Below are 24674 nucleotides of genomic sequence, written 5' to 3'. Positions count from 1 at the left end.
TTACATCTTCTTGTGTCAATAACCCGGAACCCTAAATATAATTAAGCACTTGCTTTGTTGGTTCCCCATGCATGCCAGCTTCATTAACTGTACTACAAAGCTGCATTAACAATTTCCAATCTAAAGGAGTTATTGATGTTTCCATTCTATTTTCCCCAGCAGGGGTAAATGCAACTGGAAATGCTTGCTGTGTTGCACTTGACTGCTGTAATTTTGCCACATAATCCCTTTCTCCCATTGCTATTGCTTCCTTCATAATCTCTCCCCATTCCACTCTACCCTTGATTTTACCTCTGCTTTTTCAGCACCTTATTATCACAAGAATGTGCCGTTGTTTTTTCTAACTTAGCTGTCTTCTTTGAAGGCAGCTCCTCCTGCTGTGTTGACAGTGGGGGGGCAAGAGGGCACTGCTTTAGAGACAGATTTAGGAGGTTACAAAACTTGCTGTGTAGTTGGTGCTTGAGGAAGATTGTCTCCTCCAAAAACATACATCCCTGGCTGTGTAGCAGGGGGTTTATCTTGTCCTGTGGTGGACAGCATAGTGGACGGTTTGCCATCCAAGTGCATAGAGGCAACAGCAGCAATATTTTTCTCTGCCTTATATGCCTCTAAACAATTGATTATGACCCACTAGGGCTGAGACAACTGTTTTGCTACCTTATCCTTATCAATAACTGCTCTATACAATCTCCTAGATTTTGCCACTCCTCAATTTTGAAAAAGTCATCTGGGTTGGTAAAAAAGCCCTTTTCTTTAGCATAGTCTAACACCTTGGGCAATTTTTTCTTAAGATCAAGTTCTACCTTTTGCTTTTCTAAAAAGCATTTAAATAAATAATATGACGCTCGCTTATCCATATCCCTCCCTTTTTACAAAAGAATGAAAGGGGCAGTCCGCAATCTAAGCTGATTGCCTGCTAACGTGCGCGCATGGCAGCCTTCGATCAGCGGCGTAACCAGGACGGCGAGCTTCCTTTATTGGGAGCGGCTCAGGCACGGGATCTGTTAGTACACCAGCATACAGAGATCCTTGCCCTCCAAGCGCTGCTACTTGGTGCTTGCCCGCTCGCTTACCTCCAGTGGTGGGTCAGTGCAGAGTGGCAGAGCTGAAGGGTCCTTGTTCCGGGCGCCACTTGTGGAGGAAGTTCAGCGAGGGAAATACACAACCAATCAGTGGGATTGATAAAGCAGAGTTCAATTTATTGAAGGCACTATCTCTATTTATAATCTGAGATATAATGACTAGGCATATTTGGCATAATTTCATTGGTTTGAGGTACATATGCCTCTCCTACTATTGGCTCTTGCAAGCGTCAGATGACCACCCCTTCTACTTTTTCAGCTATGTCTGTTTACATGCTTTTTAGCAGCAAACCTACTGCATCTATCCTCTATATAGCAACAAACTAACCATCCTTTCCTTCTCTCACATCCTCTAGCTGCAGTAGTATCAATTTTATGAATAGGCTGCTATGGTCTGACCTTGCTAATACGTGCAGTTTAGCAGCTAGATTCTTGCTCTGAATCCTCAGACGACCCATTTTCATGGCCTGCTAATAGGGCCTCAGCTGAGCCATGTCCGTTACTTGCTAGCCAAGCAACAACAGCTAGATATATTAAGTTGTTAATTTGGGCTGTCTTGCTTTTGTTGGATGTTACAATGATATGATCGAGCAATCTGTGTCCTTATTGTCTGTGGTCCATTTTGAGCTTTATTATTTTGCTCCTACAAACATTGCTTATTCTAAGTACTGTATAGTTCTTACACGAATTACATTATATTCATATATTGCAACATCACCATGTAAAAATCCCTTTCTTGATAAATAGGTTTCCCATAACATTATTGAGGACCATATCAACTTATGGGGCACACTTTAAGCATTATAACAGTTCAAGCAAAAGCTATCTTCATCTTTGAAAATAGAGGTCTTTCTTCTTCACTTTAGTGGGGGGCAGCAGGGATCTTCATCTCTCCTCTTTATTCAAACTTATGGGATCACAACTGTTTCAACATCTGCTCATTTCAGCACAAATGCCTCTGCTCATATCTACAATTAAACCTGTAATCTCTATGTGCTATAGGGAAACGAGTCTGTTCTCCATAGCTTAAAAAAGAGAAATTTCAGTCCATGACTCTCCTCTTTCCCTCATCTGGGGACTGACTCTTCCTTTTGTCTGACGTTGGTGTTTTCATATTATTTCTGTGCATATCTTCATCTTGGTCCTTTTCTTTCACTCAGGACAAAGAACAAAGTGTCTGCAAGTCTCATTCTGGGCAATGACAGAGTTAATATCTCTCTCAGGCAGTGGCTAGAGCAGTTGGGATGGAGCATTTCAGACCAGCTGTGACTGGGATGGGATCGTAAGGGCCCAGCCATAGAGTGGTGGTGGTTGTTCTGGCTGCATGGCTCTTTTCTGGTGTTTGCTGCATTCAATTCCAGCCTCGGGTGGGTGGGTTTCCCTTCCCCTGCCCAGCAGTGAAGGGTGAGTCCCTTGCCAGGACGGGCCCAGCTGTGTCTGCCCCAGGCTGCGCTGCCCAGGAGGGCCCGGCCGCCCAGAGCCGCTCTCCTGGTGGGAAAAGGCCCCGCGGACCAGGGCAGGGCAGGGTTTGAATGTCAGCTCGGTGTTCTGCTGAGCTGTGGGATCCCTGGCTGTGCCAGAGGGAATCCAAGATCTTGGCAGCTGTGTGGGCCTCCCCTCTCCATTTCTATTGAGGGCCCTGCTGAAAACGGGGCCCAGAGTCAGAGCCTGGCCCTGGCCCAGGCCCGGCCAGGCCTGTGGGCTGCGTGGAGGGGCCTGGGCTGGTGCTAACTGTACTGAGGCCAGAAGAGAAAGAGAACTTTCTCAGCATTTATTCACCTTTACATGTGTGTTTCACAAAGAACCTTTCTCATTGGTGTAATGTGGGAATCCTTAAAATCAGAAGGTGCAAAAACACCAGGCCTCAGAGACAGAAGAACTGCAATTAGAGCAAAGAGGAAAGCATAAGGCATGTCAGCAGAAATGCTCTATGACATGTAGAAAGCAAGGACAAATAGAGCAATGGTCTGTGTATTAACACTTGGCTAAAATAATTCTCTAAGCTGCAGAAAAGTATATCAAGCAAGATATTAGGAAGGTCTAAGCTTAATAATGGAGCTCTGTGCATTGTATTTTAAGGCTTACAAGTAGGTATTGTATTCAAAATAAGCAAGTATTGTTTTAACCAAAGGTATGTGCACTTATAGTGGTTGGATGAAACTAGTGTCATCATGCTTTTGCTTTTTTTGATTGGTCAAAAACCTTTCAAAGTGCATTGTAACATCACTATTCTCTGGCTGTTGCTGAGAGCATGAGCTGCTGGCATCTTCCTGCTGTTCCAATCTTGTAATGACACTGATGCTTGGGAGGAAAGAAAAAATAATAAAGCAGCTTGAGAAACGTTTCACAGCAGTCCCGTCCTGTTCGTGATTCTGAGCATAAACCCCTGACCTGTGTTAGTGTAACGGGGTTTCAATATTAAAAATCAGAGACCAATTGGTCCTTGTCAAGTCCATGGGAGGCTGCCCAGGTCCCGGCTGAGAAAAATTTCAGGGAATCTTTACAAACCATCACAGCAGCCTAGAAGTAACAAGGTCTCTGGATGAGAGATGAACTGATGGATTTGAACACATAGAAAGGATCCCAGCCAATGCATTGAACCCTAAGGGCAGATGCCTCATTGGCCAGGGAAATGGTTCTTATGACCCCAACCAATCACATGTGTTTATCTGGGACATTCAAACCCTCAATTAAGAAGAGTCCCAAACAATAAAGAAAGCTTTTGTCATATGGATCACTGAGGGTTCAAGTGATCTCTGTCTCCCACCACAACCTGAATTGATGTAATAGGTGTGGTCAGTTGGAGTGTTCAGTTAGGTGGTCAGTGGGGATGTGGTCAGTGGTTTGGTCACTGGGGTATTGTCCGTGGGTTTGGTCAGTGAGTGATGTCAGTGGGCCATGGTCATTGCAGTGGTCAGTGAGGTGTGGTTGGTGGGTGTTGCCAGTAAGTGTGGTCATTAAGGAGGGGAGTGAAGTGTGGTCAGTGGTTGTACTCATTGGAATGGGAAGTGAGTATGGCCAATAGGTGTGGTCAGTGTAAGTGGCTGGTGAGGTGTGGCCAGTGGGTGTGGTCACTGGGTGTGGTCATCATGTGTGGTCAGTGGTTGTGGTCAATGGGGGTGTGGTGAGTTGGGTGGTCAGTCAGTGTGATCAGTGGGAGTGTGGTCAGTTGGGTGGTCATTGGGGTGTGGTCAGTGGATGGGCTGAGTGGATGCGTTCAGTGGGTGTGCTCAGTGGAAGAAGTATGGTCAGTTGGGTGGTAAGTGGGATGTAGTCACTGGGTATGTTTAGTGGGGTGTGAGTATTTTGGCAATGGGTGCAGCCAGTCTGTGTGGTCAGTGGTTTATGGTCAGTGTTTGTGGTCAGTGGTGGTGAGGTCAGTTGGGTTGTCAGTGGGTGTGGTCAGTGGGTGTGACCAGTGGGTGTGGTCATTGTGTGTGGGCAGTGGGATGTGATCAGTAGCTATGGTCAGTGGATGTGGTCAGTTGGGAGGTCGGTGGGGCTTGGTAACTGGGTGTTGTCAGTTGGGTAGTCAGTTGGTGTGGCCATGGGTAGTGGTCAATGGGTGCTATCAGTGGCAGTGATCAGTGGGGTGTGGTCAAAGGGTGTGGTCATTAAGAGTAGCCTGCAGGGTAGTCAGTGGTTGTGGTCAGTGGGTGTGGTCATTTCTCAGGACCATATGGTTGGGTCAGTGGTTGTGGTCATTGTGTTTGGTCAGTGGGTGCCATCAGCGGGAGTGGGCAGTGGATTGTGGGCATTGAGGTGGTCAGTGGATATGGTCAGTTGGTGTGGTCAGTGAATGTGGCCAGTTTTTGCAGTTACTGGGGATGGTCAGTGTTGCGTGGTCAGTGTGTACAGTCAGTAGGGCATGGTCATTGGGGTGGTCAGTGGATGTGATCAATGGGTGTGGTCAGTCATGGTGTGGTTAGTTGGGTGGCCAGTGGATTGTGGTCAGTATGAGTGGACTGTGGGTGTGGTCAGTGGGAGAATTCATTGGGGTGTGGCCAGTGGATGTGGTCAGTGGACTGTGGGCATTGGTGTCTTGGCAATGGGTGTGTTCATTGGGTGTGGTCAGCAGTTGTGATCAGTGGGGGTGGTCAGTGGCATGGTCAGTGGGTTTGATCAGTAGGAAGTGGTCAGTGTTTGTTGTCAGTGGCAGAATGGTCAGTGGCAGTGTGCTCAGTTGCTATTTAGTGGATGTGGTCCGTGGGGTGTAGGCATTGGTGTCTTCATAGTGGGTGTGGTCAGAGTGTCATGGTCACTGGTTGTGGTTAGTTAGGGTGAAGGGTGGGTGCAGTCAGTGTGTGTGGTCAGAGGGGTGTGGTCACTGGTTTTGGGGAAAGGGTGTGGACAGTGGTGTGTAGGCAGTGGGTGTGCTCAGTGGGCTGCGGGTATTGGGGTGTGGTTAGCAGAGATGGTTTGTGAGTGTGTTCAGTGGGTGTGGTCACTAGCTGTGGTCAGTGGGTGTGGTCAGTGGATGTGGTCAATTGGGTAACGGGTGAGGATTGTCAGTTGGGTGATCAGGGGATGTGGTCATTGGTGTGGTCAGTGGGTGTGAGCAGTGGGTGTGGTTGGTGGGTTTGGTCAGTGAGGGATGGTCACTTGGTGTGGTCTTTGTGGGTAGTGGGGGTGATCAGTGGGGGTGTGGTCAGTGGGTGAGGTCAGTGAGGGTGTGGTCACTTGGGTGGTCATTGCATTGTGGTCAGTGGGGTGACCATTGGGTGTGGTCAGTGGGGTGGTCAGTAGGTGTGATCAGTGGTTGGGGCCAGTGGGCAGTGGTCCTTGTGGTGGTCAGTGGGGTGTGATTAGTAGGTGTTATCAGTGGGGTATCGGCCTTGGTGTCTGGGCAGTGGGTGTGGTCAGTGGGTGTGTTCAGTGATGGGGGTGGCAAGTTGGTGTGGCCAGCGGCATGTGGTCAGTCAGGGTATGGTCAGTTGGGTGGTCAGCTTGTTCAGTTGCGTGGTCAGTGGATTGTGGTTAGTGGGTATGGACAGTGGGAGGGGTCAGTGGGAGTGGTCAGTGGGTGTGGCCATTTGGGGTGATCAGTGCTGGAAGTGTTGGAAGTGGGGTGTGGTCAGTGGCTGTGGTAGTCCGTGGTAGTGTGGTCAGTTGGGTTGTCACTGGGGGTGGAGAGTGGAGGTTGTCAGAGGGTGTGTGGTAAGCAGTTCTAGCCAGAGGATTTGGTCAGATAGGTTGCCATTGGAGAGTGGTCAGTGGGTATGGTCAGTGGTTGTGGTCAGTGAATGCGGTCAATTCGGTAGTTGGGTGGTGGTGGCCAGTTGGGTGGTCAGGGGATGTGGTTGTTGGTGTGGTCAGTGAAGGTATGGTCAGTTTGTCAGTGGAGTGTGGTCAGTGGGTGTGGTCAGTGGGGTGTGGGCATTGGTTTCTTGGATATGGGTGTGCTCAGTGGTTATATTCAGTTTGGGTGTGGTCAGTTTGGAGGTCATTGGGGTGTGGTCCATTGGTGTATTCAGTGAGATGTGCTCAGTGGAGGTATGGTCATTAGGGCAGTGAGTAGCGTGTGGCCAGTGCCTATAGTCAGTGGGTGCCGTCAGTGAGGGTGGTCAGTGGATGTGGTCAGTGAGAGAACTTGGTGGGATGTGGTCAGTGGGTGTGGGCATTGGTGTCTTGGCAAAGGGTGTGGTCAGTGGGTGCAGTCAGTTGTTGTGGTCAATAGGTGTGGTCACTGGCTGTGGTCAATAGGTGTAGTCTGTGGTCACTGGCTGTGGTCAGTAGGTATGGTCAGTGGGCTACGGTCATTGAGGCATGGTATGCAGAGGTGGCCTGTGAGTGTGTTTACTGGGTGTGGTCAGTGGTTGTGGTCAGTATGGGAGCTCAGTGAGGTCTGATCAGTGGGTGTTGCCATATGGGATAGTCAGTGGCATGGTCAGAGGGAGTGGTCAGTAGGAGGTGGTCAGTGGTTTTGGTCAGTGGCAGTGTGGTCAGTTGGGTGGTCAGTGGGTGTGGTCTGTGGGGTGTGGGCATTGGTGTCTTTGCAGTGGGTGTGGTCAGAGGGTGGTGGTCAGTAGGATGTGGTCAGTTGGTTGTGGTCAGTGGGGGTGGTCACTGGGTACACTGAGTGTGGTCAGTGTGAGTGGTCAGTGGGTGTGTCCCTTTGGGGTGATGAATGAGAAGCTGCTTGGCCAAGGCAAAAGGAGGCTCCCTGTGTGCCCTGCTTCCCTCTCCCTGAGCTCCTGAGAGCTCTGCAGCCCCTGCTGCCATCCCATCTGCCCAGGCCAGCACAACAGCCCCAGCCTTGGAACTCTCCAGTGCTGGGGCAGCCAAAAAGCTGTGCCCATTTCTGTTCATTCCTGCTCTGATGAGGATGGATCCTCAGCCACTTGGAGGCTGTTGATGAATTTTACTTTTCCAGAGGCCTATTCTTTCTTGAGCTCCTCAGTTCAGGAATTCAGTGACAAAGGTTCATAAACATTTGTTCAAAACACCAGAACAAAAAAGGCCCCTGGGAATTATTCAGTTCTCGATTCTTCTGTGGTTAATTAGAAAGATTTCAGAAGAGTATTCCAAGTAAATATACTATATTGAAAACAATACAGAGAGAACAGTTTTCTCCTGTTGTCTTTTCCTGTTTATAGATTGATATCAGCCATGTCCAAACGATATTGACCCGCAGCACCTTCTAATGCAGTCTGAACTGATACAAAAATCAAGACCCTTCATGGCTGACATGACAATTGGTCAGATTTTGTCCCCACACCCTCGCCACCATTTCCCTCATCCCACCCCTAGAACTTTTATGGATCAGGGACAGAGTTGCCACCTGGAGCAGGGCAGTGATTCTTCCCCTGTGCTCAGCACTGGTTGGGCAGGACCTCGTGTGCTGTGTCCAGTTCTTGTCTACCAATTTAGGAGGGACCTGGAGGGGCTGGGGCGTGTCCAGAGAAGGGTAACAAGGCTGGTGAGGGGTCTGGAACACAAGTCCTGTGAGGAGTGGCTGAGAGAACTGCGGTTGTTTATCCTGGAGGAGAGGAGGCTCAGGGGAGAGAGACCTCATCACTCTCTACAACTCCCTGACTGGAGAGTGCAGCCAGATGGGACTCAGGCTCTTTTCCCAAGGAACAGAAACAGGACAGGAGGACACAGCCTTAGGCTGAACCATGGGAGGTTTAGGCTGGATATTAGGAAATATTCTTTACTAAGAGAGTGATTGGGCATTGCATTGGATTGCCCAGAGAGGTGGGTGAGTCACTGTACCTGGAGGTGTTTCAGGATAGACTGGCTATGGCACTGAGTTCCATGGTCTGGGTAACAAGGTGTTGTTGGGTCACAGGTTGGACTTGATCCTCTCCAAGGTCTTTTCCGGCCTGGCTGATTCTGTGATGATTGTGAAACTGCAGGGCCCTGGGGAAGCAAGGGAACATTGTGACACTGCAGGGCCTTGTGGAACTGAGAGGACCAGAGTGACACTGTGTACAACATGGCACCACAGGGCCAAGGGGCCACTGTGACACTGTGGGGCTGCATGGAAGCAAGGAGTCCATTGTGACACGCTGGGTCCTCGTGGAACCACAGAGGCCACTGTGACACTGCAGGGCCTTGTGGAACCAAGGGGCCATTGTGCCACTGCCGAACCAAGGAGAGGCTTGTGAGAGCCTGGGGCCAATGGAATCAAGGGGCCAATGGAATCAAGGGGCCATTGCTCCACTGCAAGGACTTTTGGAACTAAGGGAACAATTGTGACACTGTGGTGCCCCATGGAACCAAGAGGCCACTGTGACACTGCAGGGCCTTGTGGGACCATGCAGAACATTGTGACAGAGCAGGACCTTGTGTAATTATGGGGCCATTGTGACACTGCAGGGACCCGTTGAACCAAGGGGCCAGTGCTGCTCATCAGGGACTCATGAAATGAAGGAAACATATTTGACACTGTGGTGCCCCTTGGGACCGGCAGGCCATTGTGACACTGTGGAACCAAGGAGAGCGTTGCTGCACTGCGAGACCTCATGGAACCAAGGATCCATTGTGACACTGCGGGGACCAAGAATCCAAGGGACTTTGTGACACCCAGGTGTCTCATGGAACTTAAGGGACATTGTGACACTAGGAAGTCTCATGGACTCATGGAGACCATTATGGCAATTTAAAGGACCTTGGAACTGTGTTGACATAAAGCTGGTGTGGGATTGTGGATCTGCTGGCGGGTAGGAGGGCTCTACAAAGGGACCTGGACAGGCAGGATCCAGGACTCAAATCCAACAAGGTGAGGTTTAACAAGGCTGAGAGCTGGGTCCTGCACTGTGGAAACAACAAACCCTGCAGTGCTACAGACTGGGGACAGAGTGGCTGGACATCAGCCAGGCAGAAAGGGACCTGGGGACACTGATGGACAGCAGGCTGGACATGAGCCAGCAGTGTTCCCAGCTGGCCAAAAAGGCCAATGGCACCTGGCATGGCTCAGCAGTGCTGTGGGCATCAGGAGCAGGGCAGTGATTCTTCCCCTTTGCTCAGCACTTATGATGCTGCGTCTCGAGTGCTGTGTCCAGTTCTGGGCCACACAATTTAGGAAGGACATGAAAGGAGCTGGAGCATGTCCAGAGAAGGGCAACAAGGCTGATGAGGTGTCTGGAACAAAAGTCCTTTGAGGAGTGGCTGAGGGAGCTGGGGATGTTTATTCTTGGGAAGAGAAAGCTCAGAGAGACAAAGTGGTGTCAGGGCACAGGTTGGACTTGATGATCTTCAAGGACTTTTCCAGCCTGGCTTATTCTGTGATTCTCTGAAACCACCCCTGGAACAGTTGCAAGATGAGTCCTGGGCCTCCTCTTCAGAAGGTCCAGTAGCCCAGGTCCCTCAGCTTCTCCTCACAGCCCCAAAGCCCATCCTGTCAGTCCTGCAGAGCCTCTCCAGCCCCTCCTCACTGCCCAGAACAGGGAGCCCCACACCCAGACACAGCAGCCCAGATGTGCCCCCCTGGCCTGTGGTGCCTCTGGCAAGGGAGCAGCACGAAGCACTGCAGGAGCCTGCAGACAATTCCTGAAGCACTTGTAGGATGATCCTGCTCCCCAAGAAATGTTCCCACGGTGACAACTCGGGAACTGAAATGGGGAGTGCAGCCATAGAGGAATGGCAAAATCAGGATGGGCTGTTTGCAGGGGAGGGGAAAGGATTGGGAAAGAGACAGAAATATGGATCAGGAATGAGGAAAGACAGCAAAGGTGAATCGAAGGAAATGCTCAGGACTGTGTGGGGGTGGCTAAAAGGCAGCTGTGGCTCTGAGCAAGAGTGTCTGCAGTGGGACTGAAAACTCACAGCTCATGGGAACAAACTTTTTGCCTGACTGCAGAGGCTACGACAAATCTGAATGGTTTCCCTTGTGTCCCCCAGCCCTTGCTGGCCCCAGGGGCTCATGGCATTTGTGCTCACTCAGCTCCATCTCCCCACAGCAGCACCATGGGGGTGCTGATGCCTGCTCTGTGCAGTGCAAACAGGGGCTCCTGAGCCAGTGCTGCCGTGTCTGTGCCTGCAAGGATGCAGCACCTGTGTGAGCTGGGGAGAGGCCAGGGCTGCAGAGGGGGGATGTTGTTGGCAGGTGCATGAGGACGCTCTGGGACGCTGCCCTGGGCTGTCCAGCGCAGTGGGGATGGATCAGCCCCTGCTCTGCTGCTCCTTGCCAGGGGTTTCCCCCTTGCAGGGACCTTGCAGAGCACCAGCCATGCTGTTTGCCCCCAGCCTGCCCACGGCCAGCCTGGCACTGCTCATGGGGGTTTTCTCTGCTCAGCATTGGCCTGGCCAAGTGTTGTGGAGAGAGCCTGGCCAAGGAGCCTGGAGCCCCCAGGCCCTGATTTGAGGTGTCAGAGCTGCCCCAGCAGTGCCCATGGCCTGTCCCTGCTGCAGCCCCAGCACTGCCACCCCCAGGGCTGTGCTCGGCCCCGAGAGCACTCAGGCCCTGCAGCAACACGAGGGACAGGAGGGCAGCGGGGCAGTGGCACGGGAGCAGCACTGGCAACACTAAGTGCTGCTTCTGCTGCTGGGCACAACTGCTGTGCCAGCACTGATCTGCCCCAGCTCTGCACACAGACATTGCTGCTGCAGCTCCAGAGAAGGGAACAAAAGGGGCATCTCTGGAGAAAACTTTCTGGCAGATCCTTTAGTCCCTCTAAAGCCACCAAGACACAGCCCCTCTTGACACAGTTTGTCACCACAGAAGGAAGGATAGAGAGAAACTGAATGAGAATTAGTACAAATAATGACATTTTTTAATGGACAATATGAAAAATGTAAAACAAATCAAAAGAACCTCTAAAACGAAACAAACAAAATCAAAAGAACCTCTAAAACGAAACAAACAAAATGTGTCAAAATTATTTTTATTCCAAGTGTTTTGCAAAAATTTGCCAGCAGTTTATTGCTTGTGAAATACCCCAGTCATCACTCTCCACACTTCAGCCTTGAGCTCCTGGTTCCTCAGGCTGTAGATGAGGGGGTTCAGGGCTGGAGGCACCACTGAATACAGAACTGACGTTGCTAGATCCAGAGATGGGGAGGAGATTGATTGGGGCTTCATCTGGACAAACACTGCAGTGCTGATAAACAGGGAGACCACAGCCAGGTGAGGGAGACAGGTGGAAAAGGCTTTGTGCCGTCCCTGCTCAGAAGGAATCCTCAGCACTGCCCTGAAGATCTGCACATAGGAGAAAACAATGAACACAAAACAGCTAAGTGCTAAACAGGAGCCAATAGCAAGAAGCCCAAGTTCCCTGAGGTAGGAATTTGAGCAGGAGAGCTTGAGGATGTGGGGGATTTCACAGAAGAACTGGTCCAGGGCATTGCCATGGCACAGGGGCAGAGAAAATGTATTGGCTGTGTGCAGCAGTGAATAGAGAAAGGCACTGGCCCAGGCAGCTGCTGCCATGTGGGCACAAGCTCTGCTGCCCAGGAGGGTCCCGTAGTGCAGGGGTTTGCAGATGGACACGTGGCGGTCATAGCACATGATGGTCAGGAGGAATAACTCTGCTGAAATGAAAAACACAAAGAAAAAGACCTGAGCAGCACATCCTGGGTAGGAGATGTTCCTGGTGTCCCAGAGGGAATTGTGCATGGCTTTGGGCACAGTGGTGCAGATGCAGCCCAGGTCAGTGAGGGCCAGGTTGAGCAGGAAGAAGAACATGGGGGTGTGCAGGTGGTGGCCGCAGGCTACGGCGCTGATGATGAGGCCGTTGGCCAGGAGGGCAGCCAGGGAGATGCCCAGGAAGAGGCAGAAGTGCAGGAGCTGCAGCTGCCGCGTGTCTGCCAGTGCCAGCAGGAGGAAATGTCTGATGGAGCTGCTGTTGGACATTTGCTGTGGCTTGGCATGAGGATCTGTAAAAAAGTAATCATGGAATAGTTCAGTTTGGAGAGACTTTAAATATCCCAGCCCAGCTTGGTGACTCTTTCCCCCCACTGCCTGGCCAGGGCTCTGCTGCCTGGAGCTGTCCCTGCCAGCAGCTGCTTCCCTGTGCCCAGGGCTGGGCCCTGCCAGTGCTGCCAGAGCCCAGCCTAGCCTTGGGGGCTCAGCTCTGCTCTGCATACCCCTCCCACCAAAGGGCACTGCCCAGAGCCATCTCTGCCTCTGCAGCCTCTGATGGCAGCCTCAGAGCAACCCCGAGGAGGCTGGAAAAGCGATAGTGATGCTGCCTGTAAGTGAACCTGTGCTGATTTCTCCCTTCACCTTGTTTATTAAGATGTAGAGAATTTTTTCTTTATTTTTTTTCTCAACCTGAACTGAGAGATGAATATCAGTCTGCTATTTCCCATCCAGGCAACCCAGGGCAGTAGATTTAATAACAGCTCCTGCCTTGCTATGCTCCCTGTATAATCTAATTCAAAATATTCTGGAGTGAAATGTCATGCTAGAGTCATGACACATGAGTCCTGAACAATGCAGCATCCTCACCACACAAGGAGAACATTTCCAAACATTACCAGCTGTCTTCTTCCACCCAGACCTTGTTCCCCAGTGCTGGGGCAGCTCCCAGGGCTGGCTGAGAGCTGTCCCTGGCAGGCAGCAGAGTCCCTGCCCCAGCACAGTGCCCTGGGCTGCAGGACCCTGCTCTGCAGCACAGCCCTGGGCACCCCTGGCTGCTCTAGACAAGAGAGAATCAGAGAATATACTCACAGAGTCTGTAGGCACTGGGATGTTCCAGCTTTAGGATATCTCTCCAGGAGCTGCAGCTGCCTTGTCCTGCAGCCAGAGGCTTCCTGTCTCAAGGGCTTGGAGTGATTCTGCCCCCAATCACTTCTGAGCATCTTCCCAGCCCTGACTGATTGAAGCTCTCTGTGCCTCTGTGCTGTGCCTGGGATGGCTGCAGGCAGAGCCCCAGCCCTGCTGGGCTGGGAAAAGAGCTGCTCATCAAGAGAAATGTGCTTTTGAAGCTTTTCTTAATAGCTAGGATGGCACTCTGTGCCAGGAGCCCAGCCCAGCTGAGCAGCACAGACACAGTACAATGCCTTTTAATGACCCCCTTGGGGTTTGTGCTGAAGCCCTAAACATCAGTCCTTGAGAGGGAGCTGGAGAAACCTCTCAAGAACTCCAAGTCAGAATCAAACTACAAAGTTTCTTCAAGTTTTAATGGGTCCCATTGAGGGACACAACTGAGAAAGTGTCCCCAAACCACATTGGGAGTCAAGAACTGGAGGCAAAGATGACAGGTGGGGACAAAGAGAAGCCAAGTCTTGGTGCCCTGGGGCACAGCAGGGTCTGTGCCACCAAGGGCTGTGAGGACACACCTTGTCCTGAGCCACTGGGGCCTCCTGGCACAGCCCCAGCAAGGCTGGGCACTGTCACCCCTTGTGCTGCCCTCAGCATCCCCCCACATCCCAGTGGCCTCAGGGATCTGCTGGGACCAGTCCCTGGAGAGCCTTGGTCAGGAATGGCCCTGGGGGCTCCTTCATGCTCCCAGGGACTGCAGGTTTTTCCAAGGACTTTGGGTTTTGCTTTTGCCTTGGAGTCTCTGAGAGCTTTGTGCAATCATGGCCTCCAATTATCTGATTAATTAGTCTCATGAGATCCTTTGTCAGTAACAACACTCAGTGGGGCTTATTAATGCTTCAACGTACTTTAGTTTTTTAGGGTACTTTCCTTTTTCCTTCCTTTGAGTCTCTGAAAAAAATTTGTGCAATCATGGCCTCCAGTTCTCTCCTTCAAGAAGTCCATGAGGAACCTGTGGTGGGGATGGACCTCAGAGGGACCCATTAATGCTCTGAAATGCTTTGGGTTTTTCTTCTGACTTTGATTCCTGGAAAGGTTTGTGCAATCTCCTTTCAGGTGTGAGGTTCAATGTCTCAGCACCAAAGGCACCATGAGGCTCACTGGGATCAAGCAAGTCCTGACAAAGCAAGTCCTGCCTTGATTTCCCTCTGGTCTGGTGCACTTCATTAGGGAGATTCCCCGATACTGTTATGAAGAAATATTTCAAAGAGTGTCTAAGAAATTCACATTCCTGTTTTAAGGGGTATAGTTTATTACTGTTCTCTTTAGAGCAGAGGTGATGCAGCATTCTGTGATTGGTATTGAGTCCATGTTCTCTCCTTAGGAGGTCCGTCCTGCTCAGAGAAGCTGTGTCTTGAGGTCTGACCCACTGTGGACAATCTTGCTCCACATTCCCCAACCCCATGTTGTCTGTCCTCATTCACCTGGGACCTGCTTTGCTGGATAACTGACTGCAGTCGGGCCAAAAGATGTTTTCTTAGTTTTTTTAAGTAATCCAAAACTTTTATGTTTCCCCATCGAAAAGAGATACACTTCTCAGGTGTGTGCCAAGCCCAAGGTGCCACCAAGGAGGTTCCCCTTCTCCAAGGCAGAACTCTGCAAGGAATGTTTGAGACCTTCGCAATGGATATTTAGTTCCATGGGGCCTTACAGTGTCACAATGCTCTTTTTGGTTCCATGACACTTTAATCTGTCAGGTGGACTTTTGGTTCCTTGACATTCAGTACTTTAAAAATGACCTCTGTAGTTTCAAAGTCTCACAATGGACCCTTGGTTCCATGAGGTTCCTCAGTATCAAAAAGGAATCCTTGGTTCCATATGGCCCCACAGTGTCACCACAGTGTCTCCTTGGTTCCACAAGGCTGTGCAGTTTCACAATACCCTGTAGGTTTCATGAGTCCCCACAATGTCTCAGTGGACCCTTGGTTCCATGAGTTTCTTTAGTGTCACAATATTCTCCTTGGATCTGCAGTGTCACAATGGTTCCTTGGCTTCACATGGCCCTGCTGTGTCACAATGAACCCTTGGTTCCACAGTGTCACCTTTTTCCTGTGACAACCACCGGCAAACCCCACAGTCAGGGCCAAGTGCCTTCATGGAGAGGGAGGCAAAAGGAGGTATTTTTCAAGTCTAAAATGGTAACCCAATTTAGCTCTGGTGTTAGGCACATTAGCCAAGTGTATGGATTTCCTGCCATGGCATAGAGATCTCAGTTATTTTGTTAACAGCCCTTAAATTCTGTACTATCCCATATGACTCATCTGGTTTTTGGACTGGTAAAATGGAAGTGTTGAACTCAGATGTGCACTCTTTTAACAACCCGAATTGCAACTATTTTCAACTATTGGACTAATTCCTTCCCTATCTTCCTTTTTCCAGAGGTACTGTTTAATTCTAACTGGTTGTTTTCCCTCCTTCAGTTTAATTACTGTAGGAGGTGCATTTTTCACCCTCATTGGTACATTGGAGGTCCACACTCCCAGAAACACTTGATTTATTATTTCTTCACTAATTTCTCCCTCCATATGAGCAGCTGTTAACATTAAAATTAATTCCTCTATGCACTGTTCATAATTTACTTCCAGAATAACCTCCACATTTTAAAATTTAATGGTTACTTGTAATTGTTCTAACAAGTGTCTCCTCAAATGTTGTCTCAGGAAACTGGGCAGATAGAGAAATTTATGAATATCCTATTGCTTTCCAAGACTATACCTTAATGGTTTGTAAAAATATGTTTGTTAAAGTTGGCCAGTCCCTCCTATTACTGTAATATAATCCTTCTCCACAGGTGCCATAATTTTATTCAGAACTGAATATATTGCCCCCGTGTCAACTAGAAATTCCACTTTTTTCCCTTTCTCCCCAACTTTAACTTACAACCAGTGGATCTCCTTTGGTGAGATCTCCTGGTCCTCCTCAGTCTTCTTTCACATGTGCAATCACTTTTCCCTTTTCCTGGTCTCCCTTTTCCTGAGGGTCACCCTGTCTTCATTCTGGACATTAATTTTTCCAGTGACCATATTTCTTACAGATCACACGCTGGTCTCTGCCCAAATGGGACAGACCTTGTCTAGGTGATTCCTGTCTGCATCTTCCTCTCTCCCTCTCACTTATGATACTATGAACTTCCTCATTCCTTGTTTATATCCTTCTTCCCGGTTACTAAAGACTTTCCACACCTTGTCCAACAGCCTCTCTAAGTTCCTTACATCCTCCCCCCAAAACTTTTGAAGTTTGCATCTTATCTCACACCTTACGACTGACCCAGGAATAAATTGATTAGCTACTGTATCCCCAGCTCAGACCCAGGGTGCAGTGATGTGTGGCAGCCCATTGCATCCCTTAGTCAAATGAGGAATTTGGATGGCGACTCAGAGGGCCCCTGCTTGATTGCATATAAAGCTGACCAATTTATAGTTTTGGGAATGGCCTTTTCCATCCCCTTTGCTCTCCACTCCTGATAGCTTTCCATCTCTCTCAATTCTGCTGATCTATTTGAGTCCCACTGTGGATTTTGGAGAGGAAAATAATCTTTCACATCCAATTGCTGCGTTTTATAATAACCTTCTGCCAGATCCCCTGTCATTTTTATAATCAATGGTTTTTCTGTCTCGGTCAGTGCATCCAATAATAATTGTATATTGCTCCAATCCAGATTGTGTTGTTTATTATATATCACAGACATTTAGCAGTGTTAACTGGATCACTGCGGTAAGTTTTAGCAACCTTTTCCCATGCCTCCAAGTTGATTGTGGAGAAGGGAACTTTAACCAATACCATTCAAACCTGTGGTCCCACTGCTTCTCATAAAGGTGCCTGTAATATCTGTATCTGTTGTCCAGTCCAGTGTGCGATTGGAGGAGAGTCTGATCCTCTGAGTCTGCATCCTCATCCCTTTCCTGTCTTATGTGGGAAGGCTTGAGCAAAATGTCCGCCAGATCTTGTTCCTGAGCTACAATCTGGTAATCCTTATCCAATTTTGTACATCTTTGCCTTACACTGCCCACTGAACAACACTGCTTAAGCTTTCCTCTCTTAGACTTATTCTCCTTCTCTAGGGCCAATACCAGAGGATCAGATGGAGCCCTGAGCCCACAGTCTTTCTGCCATTCAGGGTGATCTTGAAGGGAGAAAAACATGTCTGCATATGATACCTCTGTCCACTTCCCTTCCCTCCTAAGAAATATCATGAGCTGTAAAAGCATGTTACAATCCAAAGTTCCACTAGGTGGCTACTTTGTTCCATCGTCCAGTTTATATAATGGCCACCAGTCCTTGCAGAATCTAATAAGACCTCTTTTGTTTTCTGTGCCTGTGTCCAGCAATGTCTTTCCAATGTGCAATAATACAGCCTAATGGACTGGCCTTAGGGATGTCTTTACTTGGTCCAGTTTCCATTATCTTCTTCTTGTCCTGTCCCTTTTCCACTCAGAATTTTCCTTACAGAATTTCACTGTTCTTTCCCAGTTTTCTTCCCACACACAACCCCAATTCACAGACTCCCAATGTGACTTTCCACACACTAACTTCAGAATTTTAGGTTCAACATTGACTTGATTAGGATAGTTTTTCATATTACACTTGGGGCTTATGCTCTGCTGGTTACTAGAGCAACAATACCAATATATTTCACTATCTCTACTACATAAACACACACCAGATGCCAACTCCTTGATCCTCTGACAGCTCTAAATTTCCCATGAAAACAAGCCATCCCGTTCACCCTCTCTGGAATACTCAGAGTCTCTACTGCAGGTTTTTCCCTGTCCAAGGCTACCAACCTCCCCACAGAGGTCCTCGTTTGTTCCCTCTTTCTATCCAATGATTTATTGGATCAACAAATTCCCAGGGATCAAGGTTAAACCGCTGTTGAGGAGAGACTCCTTCAATTTGTCTATCCATGATTAAAATGAATGCTAACCACTCCATGTTCAAGCATAACACTTCTCTGTTCACACTTGCACTCACCCCACACTTGGCTTTTCTCTGGCAACCTCAGTCACCAGAGGTCAGAAGCGTGGGTAGAGCTCCACCCTCGCTCCGTATCAGAGGTACGGCTTGCCCGCTCACTCACTCACTGACACACTCAATGATTCAAAATGTCCAGAATTAGCAGTCACACAAAATAGCAGCAAAAACAAGGGTTCACTAGGCTCATCCCCAGGGTCCCTAGCAGGCTGCTCTGTCAGCTCAGTAAGACCCCTCCGTTGGCCGTGCTATTGGCTGGGGATCAACTCCTCTCTCTTTGTCTCCATCCCTCCACTTGCCCAGCTGCTTGCAAGCCCACCAGGACTGTGCTGTACATCAGGCTTCTCTGTACGACTTACTAGCAGTCTTGTTGTTGCTATTTAATACATACCATTTTATCTGCAATGCCAGCAGGTGATTGTTTGTCCCCACAGTGAGCGAACCAAGGTTCAAGATCCCTCCAGGGAAGGTCTTGGGGCGCCCCAGGGAATCTGCTCCTCGGCTGCTACCACAGCAGGCAGAGACCTCCTGGCTGGCTTGCCAATTTGAAATGTGGGAAAACTCTCTATAATCCACAAAAAAGTTATAAGTGTAAGCATGTATTTATTCAGCGCTGAGGTGCATGTGGGATAGCTCCTTCAAAAACAGCACACCTTTGGCGACCTGTGCCTCTCTTTTCATTCTCTACCAACTAGGATTGCACAATGCGACTAATACATATTCGTTTCCTAATCGTGCCTGTCCCCATTTTCTATTAAAATTAGCTCCACGTCTCTTCGTGACTGAGCACTTCTCCTTGTTGGTTGCTCTGGTGGTTGTCTGGACGTCCTTAGGATGAAGTAAATAGTATTCTTCTCAACTGAGCTTTTCAGCTTGTCTCCTTGGGCATACTCTCTTTTTAGTCTTTTGGTCATCTTCTGGACTTTGATACCAGTTTTCCTGGCTTAGGAGTCTGAAAAACCCCCCTGTTTGGTGGTGCCTTTGTCCTTGCATCCTGTTTGCACATTCTAGCTCTTTATCGCATCTTGTAACCTTGCTCTTCTCCTGTTCTTGTAAGCACAGTATATGTTTAAGCATTCCATATAGTTTTGTCAGATCCCTTTTAGTCCCTTTTTTGATGCTTGATTCTTAATTCTTAATTTCTCTGTCTCAGACAGTGGTTGTGGTCAGTGTGTGTGGTCAGTGCTGTGGTCAGTTGGAAAGTTGCATTTGGGGTGGTCAGTTGGTGTGGTTAGTGGCAGTGGTCACTGGGTGTGAGAGGTGCAGGGTGGCCAGTGGGTGTAGTCAGTGGTATGGGCTGTGTGTGTGGTTGGTGGATGTGCTCAGAGGCAGTCACCACTGAGGTGTGATCAGTGTGTGTTGCCATTGGGGTGGTCAGTGGGGTGATACATGGGGGTGTTGTTAGTGTTGATGTGGTCAGGTGGGTGATGATTGGGGTGTGGCAAGTGGGTGTGGTTAATGGGTGTCATCAGTGGGTTATGGTCAGTGGGTGTGGTCAATGGTGGTGTGATCACTTGGGTAGTAATTGCAGTGTGGGAAGTGGGGTGTGGTCAGTAGTTGTGGTCAGTGGTGGTGTGGTCAGTTAAATGCTCAGTGGGTGTGGTCTGTTGGGTGGTTTTTGGATTTTGGGCAGTAGGTCAGTGCAGGTGGTCAGTGAGGGTGTAGTCAGTGGGTGTATGGTCAATTGGGAAGTTTCTGGGGTATGGTCAGTGGGTGCAGCCAGTAGGTGTGGTCAACGGTGTGTGGTGGATTGGCGTACAGTAGATTGGGTAGTCAGTAGATTGTGGTCAGTGAACATGGTGAGTGGGAGTGGTCAGTGGGTGTAGTCAGTTGTAGTATGGTCAGTTTGGAGGTCATTGGGGTGTGGTCAGTTGTGGTGATTGGGTGCCATCAGTGGGGGTATGGCCAGTTTGTGCAGTTACTGGGGGTGGTCAGTGGCATGTGCTCAGTCATTGTGGTGAGTGAGTGCAGTCGGTGGGCATGGTCATTGGGGTGGTCAGTGGATGTGGTCAATGGTGTGGGATCAGTTGGGGTACGGTCAGTTGAGTCACCAGTTCATTCAGTTGAGTGGTCAGTGGGTTGTGGTGAGTGGGTGGCAGCAGTGGGTGTGGTCAGTGGAGGTATGGTAAGTGGAGGTGTTCAGTGGGTGTGGTCAGTGGGGTGTGGGCATTGGTGTCTTGACAATGACTGTGTTCAGTGGGTGTGGTCAGTGGGTGTGGCCAGTGTATGTGGTGAGTGGGGGTGGGCAGTAGGAAGTTGTAAGGGGGAAATGGTCAGTGGGTGTGCTCAGTTGGGTTGTCAGTGGAGTGTGGTTAATGGTTGTGGTCAGTGGATGTTGTGAGTGGGTGTGGTCAGGGAAGGAGTAGTGAGTTGGAGTGGTCAGTGGAGTGGGGTCAGTGGGAGTGGTCAGTGGGGTCATCACTGGGGTGTGGTCAGTTGTGTGGTCATTACTGTGTGGTCAAGTATGTGACCAGTGGGTGTGGCCAGTGGGAGTAGTCAGGGGTGTGGGCAGTGTGTGTAGACAGTAGGAATGCAGTCAGTTTTTATGGTCAGTGAGTGTGGTCAGATGGACTATGGTCAGTTGAGGAGTGTTTGGGGTGTGGTCAGTTGGTGAGGTCAGTGGGTGTGGTCAATGGAGTAGCCAGTTAGTGTGGATACTGGGGGTGGTCAGTACCATGCAGTCAATTGGTGTGGTCAGTGGGGGGGTATTAAGTAGGTGAGGTAAGTAGGGGGTAGTAGGTGAGTGTGGTAAATGGGGTAGTTATTGAGGAAATGGTCAGTGGAGGTCATCTGTGGGCTGTGGACAGTGATGAGCAGTCATTGGGAGTGGTCAGTGGCTTTGCTCAGTGTGCGTGTGCATTGAGGCCTTACAGTTATAATTAATACTGGCTATAATTTTATAATTGAAATGCAAGTAATTATGGCCAGATGAATGCACCAGAGGAGGGAAGAGTAATGGGCAAGAGGAAGAATTCTGGAGAAGGAAAGAGGAAAGAAAGCTGAGGCCAATGAAATGCTCAGTGCAGTTTGGGGGTAGTGGTCAGGCAGACCTGGCTCTGAATAACAATGTCTGCAGTGCAACAGGAAACTCACAGCTTATGGAAAAAAACTTTCTGGCTGACTTCGGAGGCCATGACAAACATGAGTAGTTTCCCCTCCTGTCCCCCAGCCCTTGCTGGCCCCAGGGACTGATGGCATTTGTGCTCACTCAGCTCCATCTCCCCACAGCAGCACCATGGGGGTGCTGACACCTGCTCTGTGCAGTGCAAACAGGGGCTCCTGAGCCAGTGCTGCCGTGTCTGTGCCTGCAAGGATGTGGCACCTGTGTGAGCTGGGGGAGAGGCCAGGGCTGCAGAGGGGGGATGTTGTTGGCAGGTGCATGAGGACGCTCTAGGACACTGACCTGGTCTGACCAGTGCAGTGGGGATGGATCAGCCCCTGCTCTGCTGCTCCTTGCCAGGGTCTTCCCCTTGCAGGGACCTTGCAGAGCACCAGCCATGCTGTTTGCCCCTAGCCTGCCCACGGCCAGCCTGGGGCTGCTCACAGGGGTTTTCTCTGCTCAGCATTGGCCTGGCCAAGTGTTCTGGAGAGAGCCCTAGCCAAGGAGCCTGGAGCCCCCAGGCCCTGCCCTGAGGCATCAGCGCTGCGCCAGCAGTGCCCGTGGCCTGTCCCTGCTGCAGCCCCGGTGCTGCCACCCCCAGGGATGTGCCCTGCCCTGAGAGTACTCAGACCCTGCAGCAACACGAGGGGCAGGAGGGCAGCAGGGCAGTGGAACGGGAGCAGCACTGGCAACACCAAGTGCTGCTGCTGCTGGGCACAGCTGCTCTGCCAGCACTGATCTGCCCCAGCTCTGCACACAGACATTGTGGCTGCAGCTCCAGAGATGAGAACAAAAGGGGCATCTCTGGAGAAAACTTAGCTGGGAGAGAAATCCTTCAGTGTGTTTAAAGCCACAAACACTGCAACCATTTATTGACACATTTTGTGGCCACAGGGAAGATGGAGAAACATAATGAGCAATGGAACACAGAGTGGGTTTTTTTATGGACAGTGTGCTAAAACTAAAACAAAGGAAAAATAACCCCACAACCAAACCAAGATAAAGCACCAAAAATGGCTGTTTTTCTGTGATTTTTAGAAACTAGCCAGCAGTTTAATGTTCCTGAAAGCAGCCAGTCATCAGTGTCCACACTGCAGCCTTGAGCTCCTGGTTCCTCAGGCTGTAGATGAGGGGGTTCAGCACTGGAGGCACCACTGAGTACAGAACAGACACTGCCAGATCCAGGGATGGGGAGGAGATGGAGAGGGGCTTCAAGTTGGCAAATGTGCCAGTGCTGAGGAACAGGGAGACCACAGCCAGGTGAGGGAGGCAGGTGGAAAAGGCTTTGTGTCGTCCCTGCTCAGAGGGGATCCTCAGCACAGCCCTGAAGATCTGCACATAGGTGAAAACAATGAACACAAAACAACTAAATGATAAACAAACACTAACTGCAATGAGCCCAAGTTCCCTGAGGTAGGAATTTGAGCAGGTGAGCTTGAGGATCTGTGGAAGTTCGCAGAAGAACTGGCCCAGGGCATTGCCATGGCACAGGGGCAGGGAAAATGTATTGCCTGTGTGCAGCAGAGCATTGAGAAAGCCACTGGCCCAGGCAGCTGCTGCCATGTGGGCACAAGCTCTGCTGCCCAGGAGGGTCCTGTAGTGCAGGGGTTTGCAGATGGACACGTAGCGGTCGTAGCATATGATGGTCAGGAGGGAAAACTCTGTTGAAATGAAAAACAGAAATAAAAAAAGCAGAATGACACACCCTGAGTAGGAGATGTTCCTGGTGTCCCAGAGGGAATTGTGCATGGCTTTGGGCACAGTAGTGCAGATGCAGCCCAGGTCAGTGAGGGCCAGGTTGAGCAGAAAGAAGAACATGGGGGTGTGCAGGTGGTGGCTGCAGGCTACGGTGCTGATGATGAGGCCGTTGCCCAGGAGGGCAGCCAGGGAGATGCCCAGGAAGAGGCAGAAGTGCAGGAGCTGCAGCTGCCGCGTGTCTGCCAATGGCAGCAGGAGGAAGTGGCTGATGGAGCTGCTGTTGCACATTTGCTTTCTCTGGGCATCACGTACTGTAGAAAGAAGGCACTGATAAATTGGACAAACTTTGTGGAGTCTAGTCTGTGTTAATTTCTTAGGAATTCACTCAAAATTGATTCTCCTTCTTTGTAAAAGTTTCATTTAAATTTTAAAATTTCAAGCTCACCTGAGCTTGAAAAGCGGTCATGAGGTTGCTTCTGAGTTATTTCCCCTTTATCACAGGTGAAAAAAATTGTCATTGTCAGCATTTCTGTAAGAATAACTTTGGGGAGCCCAGAGGGAAAACTACTCCCTGTGCCCCAGTGTATTCCAACTTGCTGCTCCCACAGAGGTGCACTTTGCTCGTTACCCCTCCCTGTATTTCATGGTAATCACACTTAAAATGTGCTGGAAAAATAAAGTAGCCTTTTGGAAGTTTCCAATTTAAAAGTCAGTTTCTCGGAACCCTTCTCTCTTTCCCTAGCACCTGAAGAGGGAGGATATCAGGGTTTGTGTGGCTCTCTGCTTCCTGCAATTTTACCTACAGGGACCTGTTTCTCTCTCTCCAAGGCTTCTCCCTGCCAGTGCTCCCAGAGCCCAGCCCAGCCCTTGGGGCTCAGCTCTGCCCTGCACACCCCTCCCAGAACAGGGCACTGCCCAGGGACATCTCCCTGCCAGCAGGACCTTAAGGGCAGCTCACACAAACTGAGATGCTGCAAGCCAAGGTGCTGCTGCTGCTGTCTGTAGGCAGAGGAGGGTGAGGAGACATTTTGTGAGGGAGATGTGAGGCAGATCTGCTGATGCCCAGTGGGACAGTGCAGGAGTCTCAGTGACACAGACACACCTGACAGCCCCTTTCCCTTCCCTTGAGGAGAAAGCTGAGAGCAGCCCTGGCCATGCAGCACCATTTCCATAGCAGGAGGAATCTGCCCTGATGGGGGTGGCTTCTTCCACCTCCAACTTCTCCCCACAGTTCATGGGGAGATGCCCGGCAGGCTGAGAGCTGTCCCTGGCAGGTGGCACATGCTCTGGGCTGGCCAAGAGCCCTGAGGGCTGCAGAAGCTGCTCTGCAGGACAGCCCTGGGCAGCCCTGGCTGCAGCCCCAGCTTCAGCCCCTGCAGCCATCCCTGGCAGCAGGAGCCGTCCTGCCCTGTCCCTCTGACAGTGCCCAGGGCAGCCCTGCTCTGCAGCAAATCCTCCTCCTCCTCCTCCTGTGCTTCAGAGAAACTGGGCGAGTCCTCCTGACACATGTGATGACTCCAGGACATCCCTCCAGGAGCAGAGGGGACATTGCCCTGCACCCACAGACTCACCATGTCCAGGTGTATGAAGATGTTTCCCCAAGTGAAGTCTCAGC

At 50.1% G+C, this 24674-nt stretch overlaps 2 protein-coding genes across 2 annotated transcripts; both read right to left on the bottom strand.

Moving 5' to 3' along the window:
• Positions 1-11445: 11445 nt before the first annotated feature.
• LOC306815287 (olfactory receptor 14I1-like) lies at positions 11446-12378 on the bottom strand (the record flags this gene model as incomplete). Its single annotated transcript, XM_079331876.1, has 1 exon — positions 11446-12378. The coding sequence occupies one exon, from the start codon at positions 12376-12378 to the stop codon at positions 11446-11448; it is 933 nt and encodes a 310-aa protein (XP_079188002.1).
• Positions 12379-22414: 10036 nt separating this feature from the next.
• Positions 22415-23963, bottom strand: LOC306815302 (olfactory receptor 14A16-like; the record flags this gene model as incomplete). Its single annotated transcript, XM_079331890.1, has 1 exon — positions 22415-23963. The coding sequence occupies exon 1, from the start codon at positions 23345-23347 to the stop codon at positions 22415-22417; it is 933 nt and encodes a 310-aa protein (XP_079188016.1). The 5' UTR covers positions 23348-23963.
• Between the last annotated feature and the right edge of the window lie 711 nt (positions 23964-24674).

The sequence above is a fragment of the Erithacus rubecula genome (assembly GCF_903797595.1).
Source record: "Erithacus rubecula genome assembly, contig: scaffold_113_arrow_ctg1, whole genome shotgun sequence".
In the NCBI taxonomy this organism is placed as follows: domain Eukaryota; kingdom Metazoa; phylum Chordata; class Aves; order Passeriformes; family Muscicapidae; genus Erithacus; species Erithacus rubecula.
The sequence above is the reverse complement of the archived record's forward strand: the minus strand, read 5'-3'. Positions and strand labels throughout refer to the sequence as shown.